Source organism: Rattus norvegicus, chromosome 2 (assembly GCF_036323735.1).
Source record: "Rattus norvegicus strain BN/NHsdMcwi chromosome 2, GRCr8, whole genome shotgun sequence".
In the NCBI taxonomy this organism is placed as follows: Eukaryota; Metazoa; Chordata; class Mammalia; order Rodentia; family Muridae; genus Rattus; species Rattus norvegicus.
This window is the reverse complement of record NC_086020.1, coordinates 30,212,233-30,240,056: the sequence shown is the minus strand read 5'-3', so window position 1 is coordinate 30,240,056 and position 27,824 is coordinate 30,212,233. Positions and strand designations below refer to the sequence as shown.

General features: G+C 44.2%; 2 protein-coding genes across 4 annotated transcripts in view; one reads left to right on the top strand and one right to left on the bottom strand.

Moving 5' to 3' along the window:
* Nucleotides 1-1,285: 1,285 nt before the first annotated feature.
* Nucleotides 1,286-21,449, top strand: Hexb (hexosaminidase subunit beta). The gene is made up of 14 exons (NM_001011946.2): nt 1,286-1,592; nt 4,713-4,858; nt 7,213-7,278; nt 9,253-9,299; nt 9,527-9,637; nt 13,455-13,556; nt 14,852-14,981; nt 16,409-16,589; nt 17,276-17,362; nt 18,661-18,733; nt 19,915-20,089; nt 20,444-20,534; nt 20,680-20,784; nt 21,191-21,449. Exons 1-14 carry the CDS (start codon nt 1,360-1,362, stop codon nt 21,255-21,257), a joined length of 1,614 nt encoding a protein of 537 aa, NP_001011946.1. The 5' UTR covers nt 1,286-1,359; the 3' UTR covers nt 21,258-21,449.
* Gfm2 (GTP dependent ribosome recycling factor mitochondrial 2) overlaps nt 17,246-27,824 on the bottom strand; it is a 38,749-nt gene continuing 28,170 nt past the window's right edge. For 2 of the 3 annotated variants that reach the window (XM_017590700.2, XM_006231830.5), the window contains 5 exons: nt 27,321-27,459; nt 25,386-25,565; nt 25,020-25,135; nt 22,839-23,021; nt 17,246-22,231 (listed from right to left, as the gene is read on the bottom strand). In XM_017590700.2, coding sequence (XP_017446189.1) covers nt 22,094-22,231; nt 22,839-23,021; nt 25,020-25,135; nt 25,386-25,565; nt 27,321-27,459 — 756 coding nt within the window. In that variant the 3' untranslated portion in view covers nt 17,246-22,093. The remainder of the gene's footprint in view (nt 22,232-22,838; nt 23,022-25,019; nt 25,136-25,385; nt 25,566-27,320; nt 27,460-27,824) is intronic. The other variant, NM_001100665.1, reaches the window with a different exon arrangement.

Genomic DNA, 27,824 nt, shown 5'->3' with positions numbered 1-27,824 from the left:
AGGTTTGCCCTCCTCCAATTCTGGACTATAGTTCATTCCGGGTATAGTCAAGTCGACAACCAGGAATAGCCACCACAGTGTGTATGGGTGTTTTGTACCACGTGCATGCGTGGTGCTCTCAGACCAGAAGGGTGAAGGATCGCCTGGACTGGAGTTACTGGCAGTTGGGAGCCAGCAAGTGGGTGAATTCTTTTTTTTTTTTTTTTTTTTTTTTGTTCTTTTTTTTTCCGGAGCTGGGGACTGAACCCAGGGCCTTGCGCTTCCTAGGCAAGCGCTCTACCACTGAGCTAAATCTCCAACCCAAGTGGGTGAATTCTTAACTGCTGAGCCACCTCTCCAGCTCCCACTGAGCAGTCGTCTATCATTTATCTTCTATCATTTATTCACTAAGTTGCCTTCCCACTGAGTCCTAGTGTCTTTAGACATCTTGTAATTTTTGATCCACGTTCCCTCTGTCTAATCGTTTGGGTTTTTTTTTTTTTCTTTTTTTCGGAGCTGTGAACCGAACCCACGGCCTTGCGCTTGCTAGGTACCGCTGAGCTAATTCCCCAACCCCTGTCTAATCGTTTTAAAGGTTTCTTTTCCCTTTGGAAAATTATACGACGAATACGTCGACATTAATCTCCACTACAGAAATACTCTCTTTGTACCACTTTAATATTAATGTACTCCATCGCGGTCATCTGAAGTTTTTTTTTTTAATATTTTATTTATTTATTTATTTATTTTGGAGCTGAGTATTTATTTTATTTATATATGTACACTGTAGCTGTCTTCAGACACCAGAAGAGGGCATCAGATCTCATTACAGATGGTTGTGAGCCACCATGTGGTTGCTGGGATTTGAACTCAGGACCTCGGGAAGAGCAGTCGGTGCTCTTAACCACTGAGCCATCTCTCCAGCCCCTCATCTGAAGTTTTAAATGCTCTCCCCAACCCCCCTCACCATTTCTGTTTTTCCACGCATAAATTTTAACCTCCCCTTAGTTCCAGAGTCAACTCCAGAGAATTCTGACCCGGAGGTTTTATTCATCAGAGTTGACCACCGTCTAAACTTCGTGGCAAAAGCACCGCCTGGGGAGTGGAGGAAGAGACAAGTCCTGCCCGTCAGTGGGCTGTGCAAAGGGGTTCCTCAAGCGTGACAGGCGTGAGCCACACACACACAGCATCCTGGCTAGTGTAGGGCCGCCTCCTCACCGAGCCAGCACAATTTCCGGGCCAATCCCCGCTCGGAGGCGGAGCCCGGGCCGGGAGCTCGGTCATCTGACTCGGTGACCCGGGCACGGATGCTTTCTTCCCAGCGACCCAGGCTTGAAGGTTGATCCGAAGACTCTCCCCGGCCAGACTCGCGGAGCAGTCATGCCGGGGTCCCCGCGTCGCGCCCCGGGGCTGCTGCTGCAGGCGCTGGTGGCGATGGTGTCGCTGGCCCTGGTGGCCCCCTTCGGGCTGCAACCCGCGCTGTGGCCCATGCCGCGCTCGGTGCAGGTGTTCCCGCGGCTGCTGTACATCTCCCCGGAGAACTTCCAGATCGACAACAGCCCCAATTCCACCGCGGGCCCCTCCTGCTCGCTGCTGCTGGAGGCGTTTCGGCGGTGAGCTGCTCCACCCAGCGGGGAGGGGACCTAGGGCACAGAGACGGATCACCTAGCCACTTGGGTCTCACAGGACTGGAAGACAGCATGACTAGCTAGCTACGCTAACTTAGGTCTAACCTATGCGGACCGAAGCCTGCTCTTGCGGCTTCCTTCGCACCCTAGGTGCTCAGGGACCCAACTTAGCATGGGTTCCGAATAACAGCGGAACCCGTGACACTGCTAGAGTCAGTTTGTTGGGCCTCAGAAGGGCAGTTGAGATGACTCCAGAGATAGGGAGGGAACAAAGTCCTAGCCTGCAGAGTGAATCTCCTGAGTGCATCCTTAGATGCGTATCTTTCAAGGGCCTGAGCTAAACCCCAGTGTTGCATGTTGCTTTCAGCTCCGTATGTGGCAACAATTCAGATATCATTAATCTCTTCTAATTTTTTTCTCTATGTGTTTATGAGCCTGCATGAATTTATGTGTTCCACGTGTGTGTATATACCTGCGGATGCCAAGTGCATGAAATTTTGGTGAGCCCCTAAAGCGGGTGCTGAGAATGGAGCCTGGGTCCTCTGAAAGAGCAGCAAGCGTTCTAAATCTCCGAACTCTGGGGTGGTGTGTGTGTGTGTGGGGGGGGGTACCTCCCCCTTCGAAGCCTGTTCCATACCTAATGTTAGGTATTCAGATCTTAGTGTTTCCAAATGGCCTTTCAAGTGGCTCTTAGGTAACATCTGCTTTTCTAATTGTTTTTCAACATTTGGCAATAGTTGCTCTGTCTTGTTCCTCTCTGATAGGTTCCTAAAAACCCTTCCCACTAACAGCTGGTTGTGCTAGCCGTATTGGTTGTAGGATAGTTGTATTTGGGATGATGTTTGAATGTGCCATCCTCTGCCTTCTCAATGAGAGACCTGTGCGAGTGGGTCTGCCCCCTGGGAACTGTAATTTGGTGCTAGCTGTGCAGCCTGCTTTCAATTCTCTGTGTCTGGTGCACACAACTGTAACTTTGTTTTGCCTGCAGGACACCAAACAGCTGACCAGGGAGTGCAAAACAAAGTTAAGGTTGGGCGGTTTTAGGCTCTGTGGTGTGGAAACCTCAGTGGAAGAGGTCCGGAGACATGCTGCAGAAACGGGGTGCTCTCTGGCACAGGAAGGCGGGAAGCCTCCTCTAAAAACCTTTGGAGTTGAATTTGCTAATGGGTTGGAATGCTTTGTGGCCAGGGTGGAGCGAAATGTAAGACTTAAGTGCCTGGTAGTATAGAGATATCCAGACTTGTATCCCAGCTACTGGACGGAAAAACTTCTGAAAACGAGTTTGCTTGCTTTAGAGCTGACAGTGAAGCTGGATTTTCCCGGAGCTTGGGCAAGCACGAGTTACTTGTTAATGGATAAAACGTTACAAAGGCTTGAGTCAGCTCTGAGGTAGCTTGAAAACAGGCTTGCCATCTCAAAATAAGTGCGGGTGATTGTTACCTGAAGGATTTGTCCAACTAATTTGTTGCCAGTGTGGGAAGCAGCTAGTAATTGCACTTGGCATTGTTTGGAAGCTGGCTGTAAAGTGTGGCTAACCCTTGAATGCATTTGGCTGAGCATCCTAGTAGAAACGCTGGCAAGCATGGTGGGGTTGGAAGTCTCAGGAGATGCAGGTGAATTCAGGGAACCCTAGGTAGTGAACATTCATACAAGTTGTTCAGAGTTCAGCCACATTTATTAGCAAGAGCCCAGGCCTCATCACAAACAAGGCTTTCTGCAGGGATAGTTTGGCTGTTGAATGTACAGCCACTTCCTCAGCCTCGAAAAACTACTGAACACACTATTTTGGGTTTTGTTTTTGTTTGAGACGGCTCGAATTGTGTAGTCCTGGCTGGCCTCAAACTCAACAGGTAGACCAGAATGACCTCAAACTTACAACAGCTTCTGTCTCCTTAATGGTGAGATTAAAGGTGTGGACCACCACGCCTGACTTGGAACTCCTGTTTTAAAAGAATAGTTTCATTTCTTTGGTTCCTGGCAGGCTAGCTTATACCCAACTCAGACCTCAGATCTTAAAAGCTAATTAGTGGCTCTTCCCTGACACCGCCACCCAGTCCCTGACCAGTACTAGGAGGGCCTTACACACGCAATCAAAGCTGTGCTACTTGAGCCATGCCCCAGCTCCTTTTAAACTTTTTTGATTTTTTAAAGATATTCTTTTATAGCTGGGCAGTGGTGGCAAATGCCTTTGAACACAGCACTTGGGAGGCAAGGGGATCTCTTAGTTCAAAGCCAGACTTACATACCAAGTGGGTTCCAGGACAGGGCTACACAGGGAAATCCTGTCTTGAAAAATAAAAAACAAAACAAAATGAAAAACCCAATAACAACAAAAATTATTTTATGTGTATGTTTTGACTGGTTGCGTCTATGTGCCATTTGTGCACAATGCCTGTTAAGGCCGATCATAATTGGTTGTGAATCACTATGAGGCTGCTGGGAATTGCACCCACATCCTCTGGGAGAACAGCCAGTGCTCCTAACCAGTGAGCCATCTCTCCAGCCCTAATTTGTAAAGCTTTTTTTCTTTCTCTTCTTATTTATTTATTTATTTATTTATTTGTTTGTTTATTTGTTTGTTTATTTATTTATTTATTTATTTATTTTTGAGACATTTATTTCTGTAGCCCTGGAACTCACTCTGTAGACCAGGCTGGCCTCAAACTCAGAGATCCGCCCACTTTGCCTCCAGAGCAGAGGCATTCACCTCCACTGCCCAGCTAAAAGTTTTTAGTTATGGATATATATATATATATATATATGTATATATATATATATATATAATTTGCCATAGTAACTTTAACAAAATATTCACTTTTACGTATATGGGTGTTTGGTACGTATGTCTGTCTGTGCCCCTTGTGTATGTAGTGCCTATGGACTGTGAGAGAGCTTTCAAAATTCCCATGTATGAATTTCCTCCTCAGAAAGCTTGATCTGAAAGCGTGGATGTCGGGGTTTTCAGAAGTTCCTCTGACGGTTCCTAGACTGCATCGAGGAAAAGCGTGGTTGGGTTGAGCTAGCAGAAGACTTGAGCGCCGACTTCCCTGTCCACTAGCACAGACATACTCTTTGGTTCATTATTTAAATGGATTTCTCCCACAGATATTACAACTATATTTTTGGTTTCTACAAGAGACATCATGGCCCTGCTAAATTTCAAGATAAACCACAGTTAGAGAAGCTTCTGGTCTTCATTAACCTCGAACCGCAGTGTGATGCCTTCCCTAGTATGTCATCAGATGAGTCCTGTAAGTACCTATTATAAAATACAGTCATGGGCTGGAGAGATGGCTCAGTGGTTAAGAGCACTGGCTGCTCTTCCAGAGGTCCTGAGTTCAAGTCCCAGCAACCACATGGTGGCTCACAACCATCTGTAATGGGATCTGATGCCCTCTTCTGGTGTGTCTGATGGCAGCTACAGTGTACACATAAAATAAATAAACCTTTTAAAAAAATAAAATACAGTCATTGTAGAGCGTTCATAAATTCAGTAGTAAGTATGGAAGGAAGGAAGAAAGGAAGGAAGGAGAATTAACCCATCCTTCACCCTAGCCCTCAGAATTAACCCCTGCCATTTCGGGGGTCCATATGTATGCTGTTCATTGCAGTAAATGATATATATGTGTGTGTGTGTGTGTGTGTGTGTGTGTGTGTGTGTGTGTGTGAGTGTGTGTGTATGTGTGTGTATGTATATATGTATATGTATTCTGCAAACAGTGCTCTGAAAAGAATGCTTCTTGAGGTAAGTTTTAGGAAACTCACCAGCATCCCAAATGTAAAATCCAGACCCTAACCTTCTGCGTTAAAGACGGGGTACCCTGAGAGCTAGAAGTGAACCAATTTCTCCTTTAGAGAGGTAGCCACATATACCAAAGATGTTTCCTTGCAGCGAAGACTTAAACAAAATGAACCTGCCGTCCATTGGTAGAGGACTGGCTGAACAGATGAAGTTGATCCACCTGCCAGACAGACTGCCAGACTGCTGAGTCGGACCAAGGAAGGAAGTTGTATAAGTGGTAGAGGGAGAGGTTCCATTTACACGTCAACATAGTTACTCACACGTAGAGAAGGTCATATATTTGTATTACACAAGTATGTATGTCGATGCCCAGGAAAAGAACTAATGGATGTGTCATTTGGGGGAGGTAGGAAGAACTGGGCGGGCATCCCAAGTAATGACTGGGTAGTATTTTAGTTACTGGTATTATATGGATATAGTCTAAAACAATGGTATCCACGGTGCAAACGCATACAGAAAGGGATGGCTGTAAAGGCAAAGCCATCTTCCTGCTCCTCCAAAACATACAAGCAGAGTCACTACCAAACCTGAGAATTTAGCTTTGAAATTAAAATTCTATAGCTAGGTGTCTGCGTACTTAGCAGATGAGCCTTCTATATGACTGGATGAGTCGAGTCAGGGTCCTATTTATATACTGCTACTGTATAGTTTTTTTTTATAGTATATATGGGGTGAGTTTACTCAGGGTCCTCTTAATATTAGCAGACAGACCTCATCTATGTTGGGGAAAGGAGGCCTGCTTCGACTGCACTCACAGTAGCAGACTGGTTCCGAGTCTGACAGTTTGCTCAGTCAGCACTGTGGGCTTCTGACTGGAAAGGCTGTTCTGGTAGAATGCTGTCAGCTGAGCGTGTCACATGAGTAACACGCTCTTCTTTTCCCTGCCCGGCAGTCTGAAGGCAGACGACGATGACTCTGTCCAGATGATATGACACTAAGTCATTAACTGTGGCTTCCAGAGCTTTAACTGTGGCAAAGTCTGCACTTGGGCACCGGGAGCTCTCAGTGTCTGTACCTTCTGTGCTGTCTGTCTGTTTGTCTGTCTCTGTCTCTCTCTGTCTCTGTCTCTCTCTGTCTCTCTGTCTCTGTCTCTGTCTCTGTCTCTGTCTCTCTCTCTCTCTCTCTCTCTCTCTCTGTGGCTGCGCTGAATCAAGACCAAATTTACTGTGGATCAAACTTAAGCAGAGTGTGATTCCAAAGGCTGAAGGATAAGGCCCTTTTTAGCCCAGCTCAGCCAACTAGAACAGTATACTCTTGTGGGTATTTTTGTTTTGAGACGGGATTTCCTGTTTGGCCCAGGGTGGTTTTGAACCTATGATCCTCGTGCCTCTACCTTCTAAGTGCTGGGATTACAGGCCCATTTCTCCTCTCTCACCATGTCTGGTTGGAGTCCCATTCTTCACAGATGCAGATCTACTGAGTGAGTGGAAGTTGATTTCAGTGAGGGGAGCTAGAAAGCAAACTTTAAGGCAGATTCCAGGTGACGTTGAGAAGGGGAAGTAGGTCGGATGAAAATAGAAGAAGGGAGTGATCTCGCTGGCCTTAGGGGAAGTGGGTACGTTTGAGTAACGACTGGGTACTGAAGACTTTGCGTTCAGACCTGAGAAGGTGAGGAGGAGTAAGGGATGCCCAGGGTGTAGAGAGGCAGGGTCTCTGGAGTTCAAGCTGGAGTATTTTGAGGTGAAGGAATCTACTTGCCAGAGGAGAGAGAAAAGGATGTGTGAAAACACCAACAGTAAAAGTGTAGAATATAGTTTGTTCGTCATTCTGGGATTAACAAAATTCACTACCCTTACTCCACAGATTCTCTACTTGTACAAGAACCAGTAGCTCTCCTCAAGGCCAACGAAGTTTGGGGAGCACTAAGAGGTAAGTTCTGTGCAGTTTCATTGTCTCTATAGTGGAATGATAGCAGGTGTCGCTTTACAAAATCAAGCACAACAAAACTGAAAAACTAGCTTGAACACTTAGATTCCTTCAGACAAAAGATGGCCCAAGCTGAACCCCAGAGACCCGCGTCTCACCTGAGTGTGTCCCAGGGCCATAGGCCAGGTGGGTGATCAGTTCAAGCCGGGCCCTGTCCTCATCCTCTCGGAAGTGAAATGCCAGCTCAGAAACACAAAGCGTTCCTGTCAAGCACTCACTTTTCTTATTTACTCATACATTTTACTTCCCCAGCTGACCTTTCAAACATTGGCAGGTGTTTATTCAGAGTATCCGACAACCTATATGCTGGGGGTTAAGAGGAGTCACATGAGTAGGGTGGCAGGCTACTACATGGTAGAAACACGTTTCCATAGAGACATATATAACAGTGTCCAGTTGTAACAGAGTGACCTCACTCCTATCCACACGCCCGGGAGAGGCTCGGAAGCACATTCCAAGAACAGTTCTTTGTTTTTGAAGAAACTGGGGTCCCAGACTCTCGTCCTGTTTTCTTGGACTTTTCTCATAAGCGCTTACAGATCTCCTCACAGGACTCCCATCCTTGTCTCATGCTCCAGTCCTGGACTGTAACACCACAGAGCCGTCAGTAGGCCCAGTTCGTTCAGCTTTGGTTTGGGATCAACCTACTCCTTCTTGTCACCTTCAGGAGCAAGCATCCATCTTCCCCCATTTTCTATGCCTACGGATTTAGAGCCGTTAGCAGGTTTATCTGAGCAGTAGAAAATGGGAATGTGCTGTAAACTCTTTCTTCACCCCCAGACCTCCTGAATCATCAGAATCTGAGCTGAGCGAGTTCCCTGGGTGATTCCCAGAGAGTCTGAGAAACCACCGCATGGGGAGACACCCGCTCACTCTAGAGACAGACGGTTTCAATGAACCACATTCTACAGCCCTGTTGCTCACCACATTCGTGTCTTGGGCTGGCTACTCCTGGGTCCACATGCTCGTGTCTGAGTGGGGCAAATGGAGTGAGGGCAGTCTCGTCAGGGAGGACTGGGAGGACTGGGAGACTCACCGCTATGCCCTGGAGTCACCCAATCCTGACAACAATAGGATCAGCGTTGGAGTTATCTTTTTTTCTTTTGGGTTTTCGAGACTAAGTTTGTCTGTGTAGCCCTGGCTGTCCTGGAGCTCACTCTGTAGACCAGGTTGGCCTCAAACTCAGAGGCCATCTGCCTCTGCCTCCCAAATGTTGGCATTAAAGACAAGGGCCGCCACCAGCAAATTTAGGGACTTCCTGAAATGACCAGTACTTCAGCATAAATGTCCTCTCTGCCTGCTTCATTTATTAAGGAGTTACTATTTTCAAGTGGCTTTTTTGTTCTTTTTTTTTTTTTTTAAGATTTACTTATTTAATATATGTAAGTACACTGTTGCTGTCTTCAGACACACCAGAAGAGGGCATCAGATCTCATTACAGATGGTTGTGAGCCACCATGTGGTTGTTGGGATTTGAACTCAGGACCTCTGGAGGAGCAGTCAGTGCTCTTAACTGCCATCTCTCCAGCCCTTTCAAGTGGCTTTTGTGTTAAGCAAAGTAGAGAGGACTGGGAAGATGAGGTCAGGTGCACTTATTCCGTGGGGTACAGGAGCCGTGGGATTGCTTGTGTTGGGGGAACATTAGAGATTACAGGAGTGCTACACTTTAGAAAGTGTAGGTGCAGTACTTGCTCTTTAAACTATTCCTCCTGTGGTTATGAGTCTTTTTGGACATTTATTTTATTTTATTTATTTTATTTTATTTATTTATTTATTTATTTATTTTTTTGGAGCTGGGGACGGAACCCAGGGTTAGGCAAGTGCTCTACCACTGAGCTAAATCCCCAACCCCTTATTTCCTTTTTTTTTTTTTTTTTTTTATCTCGTAAATAATGCAATGCCTTTTGCTTCCCCCAGGTTTGGAGACCTTTAGCCAGTTGGTTTACCAGGACGCTTATGGGACTGTAAGTATTCCTTTGTATCTTCAGGGCTGGTTGGATAGGCACTGTTGTTAGAATGTAGCCGACTGAGCTGTCCTTTTGAAAGTTTCTTTCTCCACTATAGTTACAACGCCATGCACTTTGGGCTCCTACATTTTTATGCAATGCTTTTTAGATGGTTGTAGTCTTTGTTGAACTTGAGGAGAAAAACACTTTTAAAAAAATCATCAAAATTTTATTTTGTCTCCTAGTTTACCATCAATGAATCCACTATTGCTGATTCTCCAAGATTCCCTCATAGAGGAATTCTAATTGATACATCCAGACACTACCTGCCTGTGAAGACAATTTTTAAAACTCTGGTAGGTAATTGTTCCTCTGCTCCAGTGGTTACTTTCTTTATGTGTCTTAGAAGACTAGAAAGACTTGTTTCTTTTTGTCCTGAATCTAAGCACTGGGGGTTTCCTGACAACCTCTCTGATAACAGTGTCCCTGTGTGAAATGAAGGGATACCTAACTGGATCTCCCTGTGGTGTCATTGGATCACAGACAACATGAATTTGGCCAAGACTGCTAAGAGAATTTTTGTCTGTCTGTCTGTTCGTTTGTAGCCAGGATTTTCGTGTGTAGCCGAGGCTGCTCTCAAGCGCCCTCAGCCATGGGGTTGCCAGCATGCCCTACTATGTTTAGTGAGAAAGGCAGATTTAATATTTAATACTCCCATTGGCCTATGTGCCTGCCCCCATTACTCAGATAACAGCTGTAGACATGACCTGGAATAAATGGCTACAGTCACTGGCTATTGGTTGACATAGAAAGGGGTCAAGCAGTGATTTTTTCCCTTTGGAAATATTCCAAAAACTATATGGAACCTTGGGATGGAGGGATGGGAAGGTTGATTAGAACTGCCTTTTCCTGGGGCCTTTCATTGGATCGTCCCCACTACTACCCGTCAACCAACTCTGTAAGCTGCCTAAGCCTTTTAGAAGGCTGCAAAGAACTTTCATATATTCTGTAATCGAGAATACATGAACACAATGTATGAATACGTGAATATAGCGATGGTAAGTTTATGAATATAAAATTTATGGATATGTGAATTGGAAGCTTATGGTCTAAAAATTTTAAATATTTGTTCAATTTCCTTAAAGCTTGTATTTGCCTGAATCTCCCTATTATAACATCTGCAGTGGGTTACTCAGATATTAGCTTGCATCTCCTATTAAAAGAACACATCTCAAAATAGCTTCCATGCAGGAAGCTAATCCCACATGCCCTCTGTCTACCCCACAGTGCCAATTCCACGGCTTGTGGTACAGTGTCCATCTTGGACCTGTGTTGAACTTCCTTGTTCTGTTTCCTCATTGACTTCCAGCCCAGGCTGTTGCCTTTCCTCATTTTGAAGGATCATGATATTTTAAAAGTCCAGTTACTTTTAGAACATGTCTCAGCGCATCTGTTTCTCACATAAGATCCTGTTTCCCCGGCAAGAATAAAGCAGAAGCAGGGCTGAGTCCTCAGATAGTGTCAGTTGGCACGCTGTCTCACCATGGGTAATGTATACCTCAGTTGGCTGAGATCCTTCTGCCACATTTTTCCACTGTCAAGTTAATTTTAGGGTATCTTGTGCTTCTTAAGTACCCTGTGGGAGAAATGGTGGGACTATGTAAAAATCTCATACTCAGTATGTGCCTCATACTCAGCGCTCACCCACCGATGATCCTTGCCTTGTCAGAGGGTCATTGCTCTGACCGGTCACCAAGCGGTGGTTTCCCTAATTTTATCACCTCTAGTATTTGGTAGTGGTAAATTATATTCATGGGAAGGCAATAGCGTATTCATTATTTTATCTTGTGTATTCATTATTTTTTCAGTCTAGAGTATCATTTTGCTTGATGGGAGTGCAATCTGGTAACACCCTATATAATTGTCAAGTTGGCCTTACTATGACCACGAAAAAGCCCATTCATTCAATTATCCTTTTGAGATGTCCTCCTCAATCTCTGTATTTTTGGAACCATGATATCCCAGGCTTATGTTCTACTGTCTCTGTCTAGATTCAGACTTTTTTTTTTAAAATGAACCCTTTCAGTGGTCAATATTTCAAAACCCGGACTTGGGCTGCAGGGGTCAGGGGGTAATTCCAACAAAGGTATGTCTTGACCTGACCTTACAGACACCTAGGACATACCCATGTGTGTGTTCAGTATATTTATGGGAACATACATGTATACATCTTCCCCTGTGTCTATATCATGCGTTGTTTTAGTACAACCCAAGAGTCAGATCTAGTTGCTGCTGTGGCCTAGGAGATTGTGCTGACCCCTTGTTCTCACTTCACAGTTAATCTGGAAGAACTCTTTCTGTGGCTTTAAAAAACATAAAGACCCCATCCCCCACTCCCAACAAACGGGTATCCTCAGACCAGTTAATGCTGTCCACCTGGAGACAGTGTCAAATCCCAAAAACTGAAGGCTCACTCCTCAAGGCTACCCCAAGAGGTTTACCTGTGCTCGTGATATAAATCACAATTTACAAATCAGCGTTCCCATAACCCCCAGTCAAGTCAGTTAATTTCCTTGAGTGACTGCTAGAACTTAGAGAGACACAACGACCAGTTTATTACAAAGGACACTGCAAGGGCTGCAGGTGAAGAGGTCTTTATGCTTGGGGTTTGGAGACTGGCCTGTTCGCCCTCTCCTGAAACCTCCTGTGTCCAGAGATGTAGAAGCCAGAAGCCTGTCCTTTGGGTGTGAGAGTCTTCATTGCATAGATTTGCGCAACAGGAAATGGGATGAGACACAAAGGCTCTGAGCAAAGCCCAGAAGTCCTGTAACTTCAGCATCTTGTCTGTGAGACATCCCTCTGTTGGGGTACGGGACAGGTCCCCTCTGGAGTAAGTAGGATCTTAGAACCTACTATCAGATGAGATAGGTCAGAGAATTCCATTAAGGCCAGCTCCCAGACAGAAACCCGAGGCAAGATTGGTTTCTATGACCCACCTTTCCGGAGAGAAGCCCGCACTGGGAGGGCTTTAGGAACCAAAACCCCAGCAACACTTAGGACAACATCACAGCCATCTGTCTTCACAACTGTGGTACCATTTGTTTTATTTTGCTCTGTTTTTTTGTTTTTGTTTTTCTTTTCTTTTTTTTTTTTCTTTTCTTTTTTTCGGAGCTGGGGACCGAACCCAGGGCCTTGCGCTTGCTAGGCAAGCGCTCTACCACTGAGCTAAATCCCCAACCCTACCATTTGTTACCTACTGCTTTATGGCTTGCAGAGTGGAGTGGTTACAAAAGAAACCCTGCCCGAAAGCTGAGATTCTTAATACCTGGCCCTTTATGTCAAGTTTACAACCCCCTGGTCTGTATTAAAAATTATGAGTTTATGGTAGTCTATATAGTGGGAATCAATTAGCACATACATTACTACTACTTTGTAACTTCCTTGCTGAGTTCTCTGATGATAAAAAAACCCTGTCATCTCCACCTCCCTCAACTGCATCAGCCAAGTCCCTACAGCCCCAGGACAGAGAAGGGATACTCTCCATTGTGTCACCTGCTAGCCCAAATCCTCCCCACATTTTATCTTCTTAGAATCCGTTTTATATAAGTTCTACAGTTTATTCCTTCCTTGTATACATTACATTCAATACATCAAGATGCCTAGGTTTTCTCCAGGCTTTTGCTTGGCCTATATTGAGCCTATAATGAATTTCGTTTCCCAGGGCTATCGCCTTTCATATACGTGGGTATTGCAAGCTTTATGTTAATATAGATGCCTAGTTCTTCCTGCACCCTGCTTCCTAAGACAGTCTCAGCCTCTATTCCTGGCTCCCCGGAGTCGTGATCAACTCATAAGCTTGCTCTCCCGTACAGCAGCATCACAACCTCCTGTACACAGTGAGGGCTCGCACAGAGATGTATCATGCTGGCCTACATGTGATGGAACATTTATATCCTCTCTTCATTCTTTCTTGACTAAAAGAAACTACAAAAAAAAGGAAGAAAGAAAGAAAGAGAGAGAGAGAAAGAAGAAAGAAAGAAAGAAAGAAAGAAAGAAAGAAAGAAAGAAAGAAAGAAAGAAAGAAGCACTGATTGGAAGCAATCCCATTGTAGACAGACACAATATGCACTGTATTCTTCTGTGGCGTGTAACTTTCCCCATGTTTGCTTGCAGGATGCCATGGCTTTTAATAAGTTTAACGTCCTTCACTGGCACATAGTGGACGACCAGTCTTTCCCTTATCAGAGTATCACTTTTCCTGAGCTAAGCAACAAGGTGAGTGAGCCATGTCCTTGTCTGTACGAAAATCTCTGGCATAGCTTCGCTAGAAGATTGTAGCCCCCGTGGTTTGCTTAGAAATGGAACCAAAGGGTAACCAGGCATTTGTGGTTTAAAATGTTTTCAGCTTGTTGCTTAGCATTTTATTTCCATACGTCTTTGTAGTTGTTATAAATATTAATCAGATTGTTACTATCAATGTTATTATGAACATAATCTCTGGGAACGGCATACATAATTTAGAAGCTTAAGGTAGAAGACCTGAGCAGTTCATGAAGACCAGTGAAGACATCCAGTTGCATGGTAGAATATTTATTTTAAATAGGTTTGAAAACATGTAAATGACCTTTTTTTTCCCCCTAAAAACACACAAAAAGTAGGATACGTTTTTGTTAAGACAGGATCTCAGGTCCATGCATCTAGGGCCACAGAGGCACTAAGTTCTAGACAGGCTTAGTCAACATAGTGGGTTCCAGGACAGCTGGGACTACACAGAGAGGCCTCTCAATAGCAAAACAAGAACCAGTGACTCCTCTCTCTCAGGCTGGCCTTGAACTTGCCGTGTAGCTGAGGATGGCCTGTTAGTTTATTTCTTGTAAATTATTGTTATTGAAGAACCAACGGAAACCAACAGAATGTGGTGTCCCTGCCTCTCTGCACTGCCTTGGTTTGGCTGGTTACTTCCACAGTATCAATCAACGCACGCCCTTATATTTTGACCTGGGTTTAAAGGTCAAGATGATTTCAGCAATCAGAATCTGTACTGTGAGACGTGTGCCAAACCTTGTCTTTGTCGTTATTTACAACCGATATGGAACACTAATTCGTCAACTGACACAGAGAGACTGAGTTAATATTTAAACACAGGGTTGAGGATTTAGCTCAGTGGTAGAGCACTTGCCTAGCAAGCGTAAGGCCCTGGGGTTCGGTCCTCAGCTGGGGGGGGGGGGGATTTAAAAAATATTTAAACACAATTAAGTTACTTACTGTTTTTTTTGGGGGGGGGAGAATGGGTTTTTAGGTCATTGTAATTAAAGAACTTGAAAGAGAAAAGTCTGTGTTTTATAATAATGGGTGAGTTTTGATTCTGAACTTGAAAAGGGCAGTGTCCCATCAGTGAATCCTGAATTCAATGGGCAGAAATTCACACCATTTCTATTGATTTCTGTTCTGAAACCACGAATCACCCAGTGTTAGGTGGGTCTGTTTAATACTCGGTGATAACAGAGAAACGGTCCAGCAAAGTTTTCAGGACCAAATCCATCTTGCACATCTTAACTTAAATATTACAGGGAAGCTATTCTTTGTCTCATGTCTATACACCAAACGACATCCATATGGTACTTGAATATGCCCGGCTCCGAGGGATTCGAGTCATACCAGAATTCGATAGCCCCGGCCATACACAGTCTTGGGGGAAAGGTAAGGAGATTGACTTACAGGTTGGAAAGGGGGTCTTTGCCTCTTAACAGTTTGGTGGTTTTGTTTTTAACTGTTGTTTGTGCAGTGGGAGCACAAGTGCTACAGATGCAATGAACTATTTTGTGTCCCTTCACCGTCACTGTCTAGGTCCTGCCTTGAGTATCACAGTTGGGTGAGGCAGAACACTGCATTATAAGTAGAGCATGGTGACTTAACTCCATGTTATTGATTGACATGCACGCTTTGGGGAGAGCACAGAATGTGCTCATAGTTCTGGCAGAGAGAACAGCGAGAGGAAAGGGATGCAGAGAGAGTATGAGTGGGAACGGCGTGGAACAAATTCTAGGAGCCACCTGTTCATGTGTGCTTCCTGATTTTGTCATTTGGAGGTGAACCTCCAGTTTCCCCATCTATAAAAGAGGGCTAACATTTCTGAGCACCAAATAAACGACAGAAAGTATACAGCATGGGACCCAGCATTTATAATTGTTAAGTACATAGTAGTATCATGGGAAACATGGGAAACAATGGGAACTGAATTGGAAAGGCATCACTGAGGTTCCTGGGGACAGTTGTGGGCTTTAGCAGCATGCCCTGGACACCAGTACAAACCTCTGAGTGGAGAAGTAACATGATTCGGGTCCCACTTAGGGAAAACCTTTGTGAAAGTAACAGATTGGAAAGAGAAGACATGGGGGTCCTACACTGGGAGGGTGAAATGGAAATGTTGCATTCAGGGAACTCAGTAACCACCGACTCAGGACTCAGGAGTTACAGTGTCGAGGCCCACAGGCAGACCAGTCAGGAAGCAGAGACAAACCGAGAGTTTGGGTTTTGTTAGATCATATTGAGAGGCAGCTATGGTTTCTATTTGTATGGAGCAGAGAATTTAACTATGCATTGGAGTTCAAGAAAAAATTTGAGAGTCGCTGGTAGTCTGTGAAGAGGATAAGCCCTCAAAGTCTGCTAAAAGCAGCAAAGGAGACCTGTGAAAGCAGCTCTTGTCTTCCTGGGGAGAAACTAAGTGAATACTGGCAAATGCGGTTGTCTTCTCTCTATAAAATTTCTATAGTGTCAACAGTATAATGTCCAGATGCTCAAGGGTTACAGTGTTTCCTGTTATAATGGAATCAGAGTAGGTCATACTCAATAGAAACTATGCTTTGATATTGATCTTTCCCAGGTTAATATTATGATTGAGGAGCCCCAGGAAGCAGACGCACACGCAGATGGCACAGTACGCTGTGCAGCTGAGTTACACTTGGATTAGTTTGTCAAATGCATTGTTTTACTATTTTTTCACCTCGCTTATGGGATTTATTGGGATTCAACACCATTGTAAGGGGAGGACCATCTATAGCATAAAGATGTGCAAATTCAGGTCTTCGTGATTGATGTTCTCATAAAAATAAATTGTTTTCTTCTAGGTCAGAAAAACCTTCTAACTCCATGTTTCATTCAAAAAATTAGAACTCAAAAGGTTGGACCTGTAGACCCAAGTCTAAATACAACATACGTATTCTTTGACACATTCTTCAAAGAAATCAGCAGGGTGTTTCCAGACCAGTTTATCCACTTGGGAGGAGATGAAGTGGAATTTGAATGTTGGTATGGTAACCCTAAACCTTTATTTTTTTTCAGTTTTCGTTCTGAAAGTATCAATATACAGGATCCACATTAAAAGGGGGTAATTTGTGGTAAAAATCCTTGTAGGGCTTTAATTACTAAAATATGTGCATTGGAGAGGAATAACAAGGTAAGGCTTAGGGAAGAAAATCAAGTAGGAGCTGGGCATGTTGGCTCATGCCTATAACCAAGGTGAAAGGCAAGCCTGAGCTATAGAGTAAGACACTGACTCAAGGGAAAAAGAAGAAGGAATCTGTAACCAGTCTTGGTGGTGCGTATTTAATCCCTCTGCTCAGGAGGATGGATGTGGAGTGTTTCGAGTTCAAGGTCAACCCCGACTATAGTGTGATTGTCTCAAGAAACCTGAAAAACTAGGATGAGATGAGTTTTGGTGGTGGAAAGGGAACAATAAGTAGGGACACAGTTTCAAGTAAGAGTTCTCAGCTTTGTAAAGTGCCTGGGATGGAGGGTGGACATGGAAGGAAAGCCTTTGGGGTTTGTTTTTTTCTAATGGGAAATCATTTCTGGAACAAATACTTTGCACTAAAAGATTCAGACTCCCTTTGAATACCTAACATTTTGTATGACTGCTGTTAGAGATGCATGCTGCTTCAAATAATCAGCTGGGCACATCAAAATGTTTATAACATCCCACTGTTTTATTTAAGGGCATCAAACCCAAACATCCAAAATTTCATGAAGAAAAAGGGCTTTGGCAACAATTTTAGAAGACTAGAATCCTTTTATATCAAAAAGTAAGTCATCTGAAAGCCTAATCACCACTGTTTTCATACAAGTCCAAGCTGCGACTTAGCTCTCTGCTTTACTTCTCATCTTCCCCACTGCTTGCAAGAGTGGAGCCAAGAACACCTAGGAGGCAGTAAGCATTTTGCAGTAACTACTGAAATAGAGGGAGAAGCCATGCGCCTGCTAGGAGCTCTGGCTGCCCTTTGTCTTTTGCACTATCCAGGGGCTGGAACTCACTCCCTTTGTCCTGAGTGACCTGGGGCATCTCTGCTCCTTACACAGTGCAGTGACATTTCCAACATTCCACAGCCAGGGAATTGGTACTGAAGTGGTGGCTGCCTTGTTAGAAAACACAGACAGACCACTTCCCAAAAGTTTGGTGGACAGTCTGTTCTCTAGGAATCAGCACATTTTTCCCCATAGGGACCAGACCACCCTTAGGCATCATGGGCCATGTGGAGTTGCAAATCTCTTTTAAAAAGAAAAAGGGAAAGCTTCGCAGCTCTACTCTGCTCCATCCATTTGGGATGCTCAGAGTTGACACCGTTCCTATTAAGCTTCTGTGTGACATTCAAGTGTTTGTTACTGCCTAAATGCTAATCTGTGCCAGCTAACAACTGACCAGTTTCCTTTCTTCCAAGAAATCTTTGGAAACCCAAGAGATTACTAGAGTTCTGTTGGGACAGTTTTATGAGTTTGAGACCCCTCCCTATTTCAGAGACAGTACCTACTACACTAGGTCCCAAAGCATGAGAGTTGCTATGTGAATTGCTACCCAGCTTTACTTGGTTCTTCTATACCAGTGGCTCTTAACCTGTTGGTTGTGACCCCTTTAAGACCATTGGAAATATCAGCTACTTACATTATGACTAATAACAGTAGCAAAATTAGTTATGAAGTAACAACAATAATAGTTTTATGGTGTGGTCACCACAACATGAGCAACTATACTAAAGGGTTGCAGCATCAGGAAGGTTGAGAACCACGGTTCTATAAAGAGGATAGGAAGGAAGTTCCGTGTTGAGGCTGTTCGCCCGAGGCGTTCCCTGAGGGACCTCTATTCATGTGTGGCAGGGTCTCACAAGTCATTCTGGGACAGTCTGAGCTTGATCAGAAGTGCAGCTACATCTGAGAAGAGTGAGTGTCTCATTAGTGGCTATGCGCACCATTAATGAGAATTCTGCTACACTGTTTAAAGAGGTACTATAAGGTATAAGGGAACATGGCATGTTCTGGGTAGAAAACACACAGGGTTTAGGAGAGCTAACCTGGTGATCCAAGTAACAGTCCACGTCTTCAATGTTAGGATTTTGGATATTATCACATCCTTAAAGAAGAGCTCCATTGTTTGGCAAGACGTTTTTGATGATCAAGTGGAGGTAAGAACCGTGACCACTCTGTGGTAGGGCTGTTTGCCATCCCAGCCTGAGGACCTGACTGGGACACCTGTTTTCAGAGTTGAATGTTCCATCAGCAGTCAGGACAGATGGACAGAGGAGGGCTGAAGGGCTCATTGTTCTCTGTTTGCTACAGACTCAAGGAGATGAACATTATCTCAGTCTCCAACAGACAGTGCAGTGCAGTGGTCAGACAGGACCAAAACTGATCAGCCATCAGCCTGCTGACATGTGTGCCTGTAAGCTGAACACTGCCAGGCGCCGGGACTTGCTAGCCTCCAGTACAGCTCCAGGTTCAGTGAGAGCCTTCCTCAGGGGAATCAGGGGCTCAGAGCAGGTGGCCAACCTACCCATGCACACGCACACACACGCTGCTGTTTCCTTCTCCCTTCTATCCCCAACCCCTGCTGTCTTACAAGTTGAAGTAATATGAATTAATTTCCTTTTTGCTTTTAAGAGCAAAACACAACAAATGAGCTTTTAAAAAATAGTGTTAGTAGTTTTAAAATATGTAAAATCAGGGCTGGAGAGATGGCTCAGTGGTTAAGAGCACTGTCTGTTCTTCCAGAGGTCCTCAATTCCCGGCAACCACATGGTGGCTCACAACCATCTGTAATGGGATCTGATGCTGTCTTTTGATGTGCAGGCATATACACAGGCAGAATGCTATATACATAATAAATAGGTAAATCAGTATACACTTTTAAGGAATATTTTTTCTTTTTTTTTTTTTTTCTTTTCTTTTTTTTTTTTTTCAGAGCTGGGGACCGAACCCAGGGCCTTGCACTTGTTAGGCAAGTGCTCTACCACTGAGCTAAATCCCCAACCCCGGAATATTTTTTCTGATAGACTTATCTCTCACAAGACCCCAGCATTACCTTTCTAGGGGGCTGGTGACAATCTCATTGTTCCAAGTTAAGTACAACATCAGTGTGGTAGAAATAGGTCTAAGGTACAAATCTTACCCGTCTCTGAGGTATTAGCTATAGACAGAAGTTAATTATTCAGCTTTAAAGGTTAATTTGAATAACACATGTCACTGACCATTAGCAAAAAGAAAAAAAGGATGTAGGATTTTTCTAAGATCTTAGAAATGTATGTTTACCAATCATGATCCCATAAACCTGTGAGACTGTATTGACTGGACCTAATGCCTTTAATAGCTTCAGCCGGGCACGGTAGTTGAAGTGTGGAAAAGTGAAAATTACTTAAATGAATTAGCACAAGTCACAGCATCCGGCTTCCCTGCCATCCTTTCTGCTCCTTGGTACTTAGACCTGATCAGCTACGGGCAAGACTGGAGAAACTACTATAAAGCGGAGCCCCTTAACTTTGAAGGTAAGCAAAGCAGACATCATGGCTGCTGGTTTCTTCCATAACTCCCGTTCTCTCCTCCTAAATCTAAGTCTTAAAATGAAGCTAATATTCCATCTTATGATTTCTGGCACACCACTAACAGGAGATGCAGGGAAAGGTTGAACGCAGTGTCCACACGAGTCTGTGTAGGACCTAGGAAAGCATCTCTACCACAAGCCCACCACAACCCTCCATTATGTTGAATAGCACTGAGCCAGGGTGGGAATAAAGGTTCTGCTGCCTACAGGAGGGTATGGAGCGGTGTGGTAGGATGACTCTAGGAAGGAAACCAGTGTTGTACAGCTTAACCTCTGTCCCTTAACCATTGTAACGCAGGTTCGGAGAAGCAGAAACAACTTGTTATTGGTGGAGAGGCTTGCCTATGGGGAGAATATGTGGATGCAACTAACCTTATTCCAAGACTATGGTAAGGCATTCAAGGGGCGCCGAGTGGCCTGAAGGCTGCCTTGGCTTTTATTATACATGTATGCAGGAGAGCTCTTGAGAATCTCCTTATATAGGTGACAAAAGAAATCTAAACTGCTTTGGGAGCCACATATTTTAAATTTCAGGCCTCGGGCAAGCGCTGTTGGTGAGAGGCTCTGGAGCCCTAGAATTATCACCAACCTGGAAAACGCCTACAGACGACTGGCAGTGCACCGCTGTAGAATGGTCAGGTGAGACACTTCCTTCCCGATCCAGGATCTCGTACTGAAGTCCAGCATTCAGTGTTAACTAGTTTCTTCAGCTTTTTGTTTTGCAATAAATAAAAATGTTACCCAGGAACTAATGATTTAATTGGTAGAAACTGCACTCATTGTTGCAGGAGAATAACCCCTGTAAGATGTATTTTAGAATAACTGCCATCTTAAAGGAGTTAGTAGCTTGGATTAGAATATTAAATCACAGGGTTGGGGATTTAGCTCAGCGGTAGAGCGCTTGCCTAGCGAGCGCAAGGCCCTGGGTTCGGTCCCCAGCTCCGAAAAAAAAGAAAAAAAAAAAAAGAATATTAAATCACTGCGAAAGGTGGGGGATTTGCTAAGGTGCCACCCATCTAAAACATCTCTGTCTATCTGTCTACAGCCGCGGAATAGCTGCACAACCTCTCTTTACTGGATATTGTAACTACGAGAATAAAATGGAAAAGTGACAGAAGTCTACAGCACTACAGCTCTAATCATGTTGATTCTGAAATCATGTAAATTAATATTTGTTAGGCTATTTTTTAAATAAACTATCTTTTTATTGATTGAATCTTTCTATATCTGAATCAAACACTGAATACTGACATCTTTTATGTGAGCAGCTTAAAAAAAATAAAAGAAAAAGCTTTGCACTACTACTCAGAACTCCAGCACTGCATGGTACTCTCATCACTGCAATGGTTAAATGAGAAATGGTGGGCCAGAAAGAAGGCTCAAGTATTTAAGAACACTTGTTCCTGCAGAGGACCAGAGTTCAGTTCTTCATAACCACACCATAATTCCAGTTTGGTGGGGGAGAGGCATAACATCTACATCTGACCTCCACAGGCACCAGGCCTCCATGTAGGCAAAAGACTCTTGGTTCCCAGGGAGCGTGCTGTTTGGGGAGTTTAGGTGGCGTAGCCTGAGGAAGTTCATCACTAGGTGAACTTGGAGAATTCACTGCCTGGCCCTACATCTAGTCTACACTCTACTCTGTGCTTGAGGTTAAAGAAGGACTATCTCAGCTTCCTGTTGAGAAAAGAAACCCTTTTATAAGCTGCCCTGACTGGGTTATTTTATCACCGCACCAGAGAGGTGAGAGACAACCAGGGCCCAGCCGTGGTGCGTTACAGCAGAGCAGGTTCAACAGTCTTAGGATGGCAGCTCCAATGCCATTCTTCCATGTCTTGTTCAAGTTCTTTCCACAGGGCGAAGCAGCAGTTTACCAGCCAGTTAATAGAACAGCATTCTCACTGAGAATGAAGCTGGCAAGTGCCCAGCTTTCCCCGTTTCCAAGGGCCTACAGCATACGGGCCAAACCACTTCTCTGGCTGAGCAGAGTCCTTTGGTCTTGTGGACTCATGGCTTGATAAGTAGACAGCTCCAAGGCAAAAGTAGCTGAGCCTGATGTCAGGGTTCGAAGCACAGTTGAATATCCCTAATGAAAAAAATTCAGTTTGTTACTGTACTTAATTTAAGCCTTCCATTTCTTACATCTTGTGGATTATCTTTTAGCCCATAGAAGAGAAGGAGGTGGTAAGTACCACCACCTCCAGAGAGGTTTTCAAAATGAAGGAAAAGGGAAATACTATGGCAAAACCTTAGCATGGGGAAGGCCAGCTGTGTACGTGTTCTGAGGCCCCTGGTGATTAACTCTGTCCTTCCTCCTTGCCTGTCAGTATCCCTCATGCCTTTCCTAGGGGCAGAAGTGCCCGGTTGGGGAAGAGAATGATGCTGGCCCCAAAACCTAGCAGAAAAGGAAAGATGCATGGAAGCAGGGTAAGACAGTTAACAGACTGACACATTTTGGCACACTGTACCTTAGTCTATGTGGTCCTGTGGTTGGAAGTAACCTGCCTGCAATGCAGTGTTCCCGAGTTCTCAGCCACCACTCAAGGCCAAGGTTTCTCATCCATGGTGGTTGAGAACTTGGTGTGCATTCTCTACACCCAAGTGTGATGCCCACAGTGTCAGTGATTCTAGCTTCACTCACACTACGTCTCCTGTAGTAAACAATGTGTACATTTCAAACGCAAATAACTCACCATAATTTCTGCTAAAGGAACAAATCCTAGAACAACTTTGTTGTCTTGGCGAGTCTGAATTTCCTGAATGTTCCCTCTTCTTTGTGCCAAATCGGCCAGGACAGGGCTGAGGTACTCTCTACTCACTGTGACCTCAAGACTCATCAGAGGTTCCAGCACCTGCTTGTCAGCTTTCTTCAGGGCCTAAAGAGATTTCATAAGATGAACAAATTTCTATTCCAGTTCAAGGAAGATGTAAACAGCCTTGAACTACTTCCTGTATTCCTGAGCAGAGGGCTCTGGGAAGCTCACTGGCTTTAACGTCCCCCAGAGAGCATCGCATAAGGAACCAAGAAGTCAGTACTTGCACTGGTGGCCGCATGCTGGAGACAGCAGGAAAGGAGAACACTTTAACAAGCCAGCAACAAAGCCAGTAGTCAAGACTGTCTACAAGCAAGTCCTTTCTTGTATTACGGTTTATAATCTTAGACTTCATACGCCACATAAGGAACCTGAGAATGTTTCAAGATATAATAATCATGTGGGGAAAAGGTAAATCTAAGAGAAAAAAATGCTACCATTAGAGACTGGACTCCCTGAACTGTCCCTCCATCCTTCTTTCTGAACAGTACCTCACTGCAGAGCTTCAAAACCAGATTCAGTGTGGCTTCAAGAGCAGTTCCAGACCTTCTCTGGGGACTCTGGTCCTGCCCTTCACTGGCCTGTGGTGGGGCAGCCTGTTTACACTCCAGTTCCCCAGTGTGCCCCAAACATGGCTCAGCTTTTCTTTTCCAAGCACTTCTCTGGCCTTTCTTATTTGCTGATGGCATTAGCAGTTTTCAGTTTGCTTATATATACTTCTCTGATTTCCTTTTCCCAGTAAACACCAGTATTCCTATGCCTGTTGCTGGTATCCTAATTCAGACATAGTCTAGTTCCTGTCTTTCCATGCCAATCACTTCTGTGCTCTGACTACACTTCACTGTTCAAAACACTTAGTCTTCATTGTTCCCAGAACACAGTCAAGCCTTCGTTGGTGCTTGAGGGTTTCACGGTCACCCCCTTTACTCTCCAGTGCTAGACTAGGGTACTCCCACACTGGGAAACAGCATGCGGGTTGATCAGCTCTGGTAGGTCACTAAGGCAAGAAGCAGAAGGCCACGTGATTCAAGGACAACTCAGGTGATAATGCCTAATACTTTGAGAGGGAAGATGCTTAGCCTAAATCTGCTGTTCAATAAGATGGATTTAGTTTTTTAATGAAAGCAATATTATTTGAACAAACTCAAAAATTTGAAATTAAGGGTTAGAGAGATGCTCAGTGGGTTAAGAGCATTGAGCTCAACTCCCAGCCACCACATGGTGGCTCACAACCATCTGTAATGGGATCTGATGCCCTCTTCTGGAGTGCAGCTGTACATAAAGATAGAGTGCTCACATATATAAAATAACCTTTAAAAATAAATTGAAATTAATATTAGATTTCCATTGTCTTTTACATTAAAGCCCAACGTTAAGCTGACGTCGTCAGATCTATCCACTTAAATCCACCAGGCTTGGAGGCTGGAAAGATGGCTTAGTGGTTAGAGTATTGGGTATTCTTCCACAGGACCTGGGAATTCAATTTCCAGTACCTACATAGCTCACACATGTCTGTTAACTCCAGTTCTAGAGCTTCTGACACCCTCATAGAGATATAGATGTAAGCAAACACCAACACACATAAGATAAATTATCTATCAAATACACACACACACACACACACACACACACACACACACACACACATATATATTTGTAGCTTGTGCTAATTGCTATATGTTTGGAAAGATCTTTTGCTAAAACCAGAATATTTTGTTTAATCTGTCTGACCGGTAATTTCTAAAATCTTTCAAAGGAAAAGGAAAATTTAGTTTTAGAAATCAAAGATTTCCTATACGAAAGCTAGTTTAAAATTTTTAAATACATTTATGTGTGTGGTGTGCGCTCATGAACACAATGCATATGTGGGGGTCAGAGGACAACTTTCTGAAGTCAGGTCTCTCTACTTTGCAGTTCCTAAGGATTAAACTCAGAATCAGGCTTGGTGGTAAGTACCTTTACCCACTGAGCCATCTGATGGCGACATAAGGTCTGTGGAATGTATGGTGCTGGACTCAGTGCACTTCCTTAGCACAGAAGCACGAGGAAAATACTCCGTACCTTCTGCACACACCGTGAGATGCAGGCAGTGACCATAGTTGTGGAGGTGCCAGGATGAATCATCAGTGAGTGTAATGTCACTGCCACATCCTGGATTGGGGAGCCAAGTAAAGGTCCTGAGTTGGGGGAAATAAAGCACAACAATATATACGGTGCAAGAACAGAGTAATGCAACAAGAATTCAACTGCAGTACAAACACAGAGAACACTGACAGGCTGTAGCACATGGACTAACTTGGAGGCTAGGAGTGTAGCGTCAAGGCAGAGTGCTCACTGGTATGCCCAAGATCCCTGGCTCAAACACCAGCATGAGGGGAAAAAGGAGGAATTAAACAGTCAACGGGAGACACAGCCGTGATCCCTCACCTTGGAGGCATGCACTATGGACGGCATTTTCAATGTCCTCCCGAGGGGCCTGCAGCAGGTCTTCACCCACAGAGTCAGCGTACTCAATCGTGGCCACACCACACGGCTCTTCTGCTGGCCGGACTTCCAGCTCTGCTCTCGCAAAATGCCGCTTGTCTCCTAGCACTCTATCAAGGGTATCTGAGGACAAACACATGGAAATGCATGAAAAATAAGGAGGTGCCTGCACACAGTGTTCAACTTTTGGCAAAAATAATGAAGAAAGCCAAAGAAAGATGCCAGGAACAAGCTGCCCCCCGGATATGGGTTGCCATTGCCAAGACTGCCTGAATCTGAGTCCACTCAGAAAAAGATAACTCAAATTGCAAAACATCCAGAGAATACGAAAAGCTGATAATAAAAACTATAACACTTGTTCCTCTGCTAATTTCCAAACTTAAATTTCCTATATTCTTTTAGCAATATTTAATGTTTCTTCCCCTCCTCCCTGAAAACCTAGTAAAGTATTTTTTTTAAAGATTTATTTATTTATTTCATGTATGTGGGTACACTTGCTGTCTTCAGACACTCCAGAAGAGGGCTTCGGATCCCCATTACAGATGGTGGTGAGACACCATGTGGTCGCTGGGAACTGAACTCAGGATCTTTGGAAGAACAGCCCATGCTCTTAACCACTGAGCCATCTCTCTAGCCCAAGTATTTCTTGAAATATAGAAAAACAGCTTTTCTTGTTTTGTTGTTGTTTTTGGGTGGGGGGTGTTCTGGGGACTGAACCCAGAGGCCTTGCACTCCCACTATGTCTATATTCTTACAGTGCGTGTTACTAACACCTGCCCTGTGCACATCTGTCTTCAGTGTCCTCCCTGTGTGCCCTGTGCACATCTGCTTACTTCTGCCATTTGCTTTCCCTGCAGGCTGTGCTCCCATCCCAGCCATGGTCCTTTATGAATACATGAGACTATATATAAGAATGATGATTTTATATCATACTTGGTAGTGAGCATTTACTGGTTTTTATGACTCCATATTTGACAGTGAGCATATTTTTCAAGCTGGTAAGCTAGTTCCTGTAGTCTTAGGACCTTTATTTCTTTTTATAAAGTATTCATTTGTCTAGCACTTCACTAGCACTTAGCCCTTGAGGAGTAAGTTGAATACATCTCTCTCTTCTTCTTCCTTCAGCTTCTTCAAGAGAAGAGCCTATCCATGAGTACCTAGCATTAAACTCTTAAAGCTTCTCACAGCAATCTGGTTCTGTGGGTCTGGGCTTAAAGCTCTGCAGTAGAAGCTTGTAATCACAGATTCTGGTGCTCCCCTCAATGCCATAACCGGACACGTTTCCTGCCTCCTGCCTGTGTAGAGAAAACTCTCAGGCGACCTCTTCCCTCCGGCCCCCAGAGTTAGGAGGGCATGGCTCGTGCTCATCGCCATGTCCACCGTTGCACATCCAGCAGCAGAGCCCCTGCGTCACTGCATTTATGTGCAGCTACTTTTTCCAGTTCCAGTAAAATGTGGTCAACCAGACTCTATGAGTTCTCAAAGGGCAATTTCAATATCCTCAACAGTTCTGGCCTGCCTTACCTCAGAAGCTGTCCATGAAAGTTCACCTGGGGGTGCATAGTGGTCACTGTTATTTTGCTTAAGGGAACCAAATACAGAAAACCCGAGCACTTACATTCTGGACAGTAACATAAAAACTGCACTTCCTCTAGAATGCTGTCAGCATAGGAACTCTGTGTTAAATGGTGGAATTACTCACGCACTCCATACAATGAACTGTCTGGTGTGTAGGTAGCTGTGGCACCAGGCCTTCTGTGCTCATAACATTTTTAAATACACACAGTAAAACTGTGGAGACACTAGACACTGCAACCTCTGTTTACACAGCCAAACAATACACAGACCCAGAGTGTCCAAAACGTTTTATTTTTTTACCTGTGGCACGAACTGAGTTTAAGATGGTTTCCCGGTATGCCACCTGCAGAGGTCCTAGGTAGGTCTCTAGGCCATACTCCCTCTTGATACGGTCATGAATAATCTCAATATGTAACTCCCCCATACCACACAGGACAGTCTGGTAGTAAAAAGGAAAAAAAAAACAAAAAACAAAATAAAACAAAATACTAAATATAGGAAAAAATTAATGCAAAGTATGATAAAAACGGAATGATGCTCACTTATTTAAGTAATTTTCTATTAATTACAACTGAGTTTCTTTTGAAAATTTTGAGAGGGCTCCTACATGAAAATATTTGTGACTTTTCTGACAAGAATAATGAATCCGATGCAGTGAACTTTCGGGCACTGTCTCTGTTCATGACAGTCTGATGGCCAGCTGAGTAGGTGGTATAAGTTAGGGTTACATAGACTTCAACCCACACGTCACATCCGTCTGAAGCAACCGGAGTAGAACCAACGCTCACACCGTCTGGATTAGGC

What these genes read in the sequence shown, in the direction of transcription:
- Hexb (NM_001011946.2), top strand. Translation starts at nt 1,360, where the DNA reads ATGCCGGGGTCCCCGCGTCGCGCCCCGGGGCTGCTGCTGCAGGCGCTG. An exon ending in AGTTTGGGGAGCACTAAGAG is followed by an intron (nt 7,279 to 9,252) that starts GTAAGTTCTGTG and finishes TGCTTCCCCCAG; the next exon opens with GTTTGGAGACCTTTAGCCAG. An exon ending in CACCGCTGTAGAATGGTCAG is followed by an intron (nt 20,785 to 21,190) that starts GTGAGACACTTC and finishes ATCTGTCTACAG; the next exon opens with CCGCGGAATAGCTGCACAAC.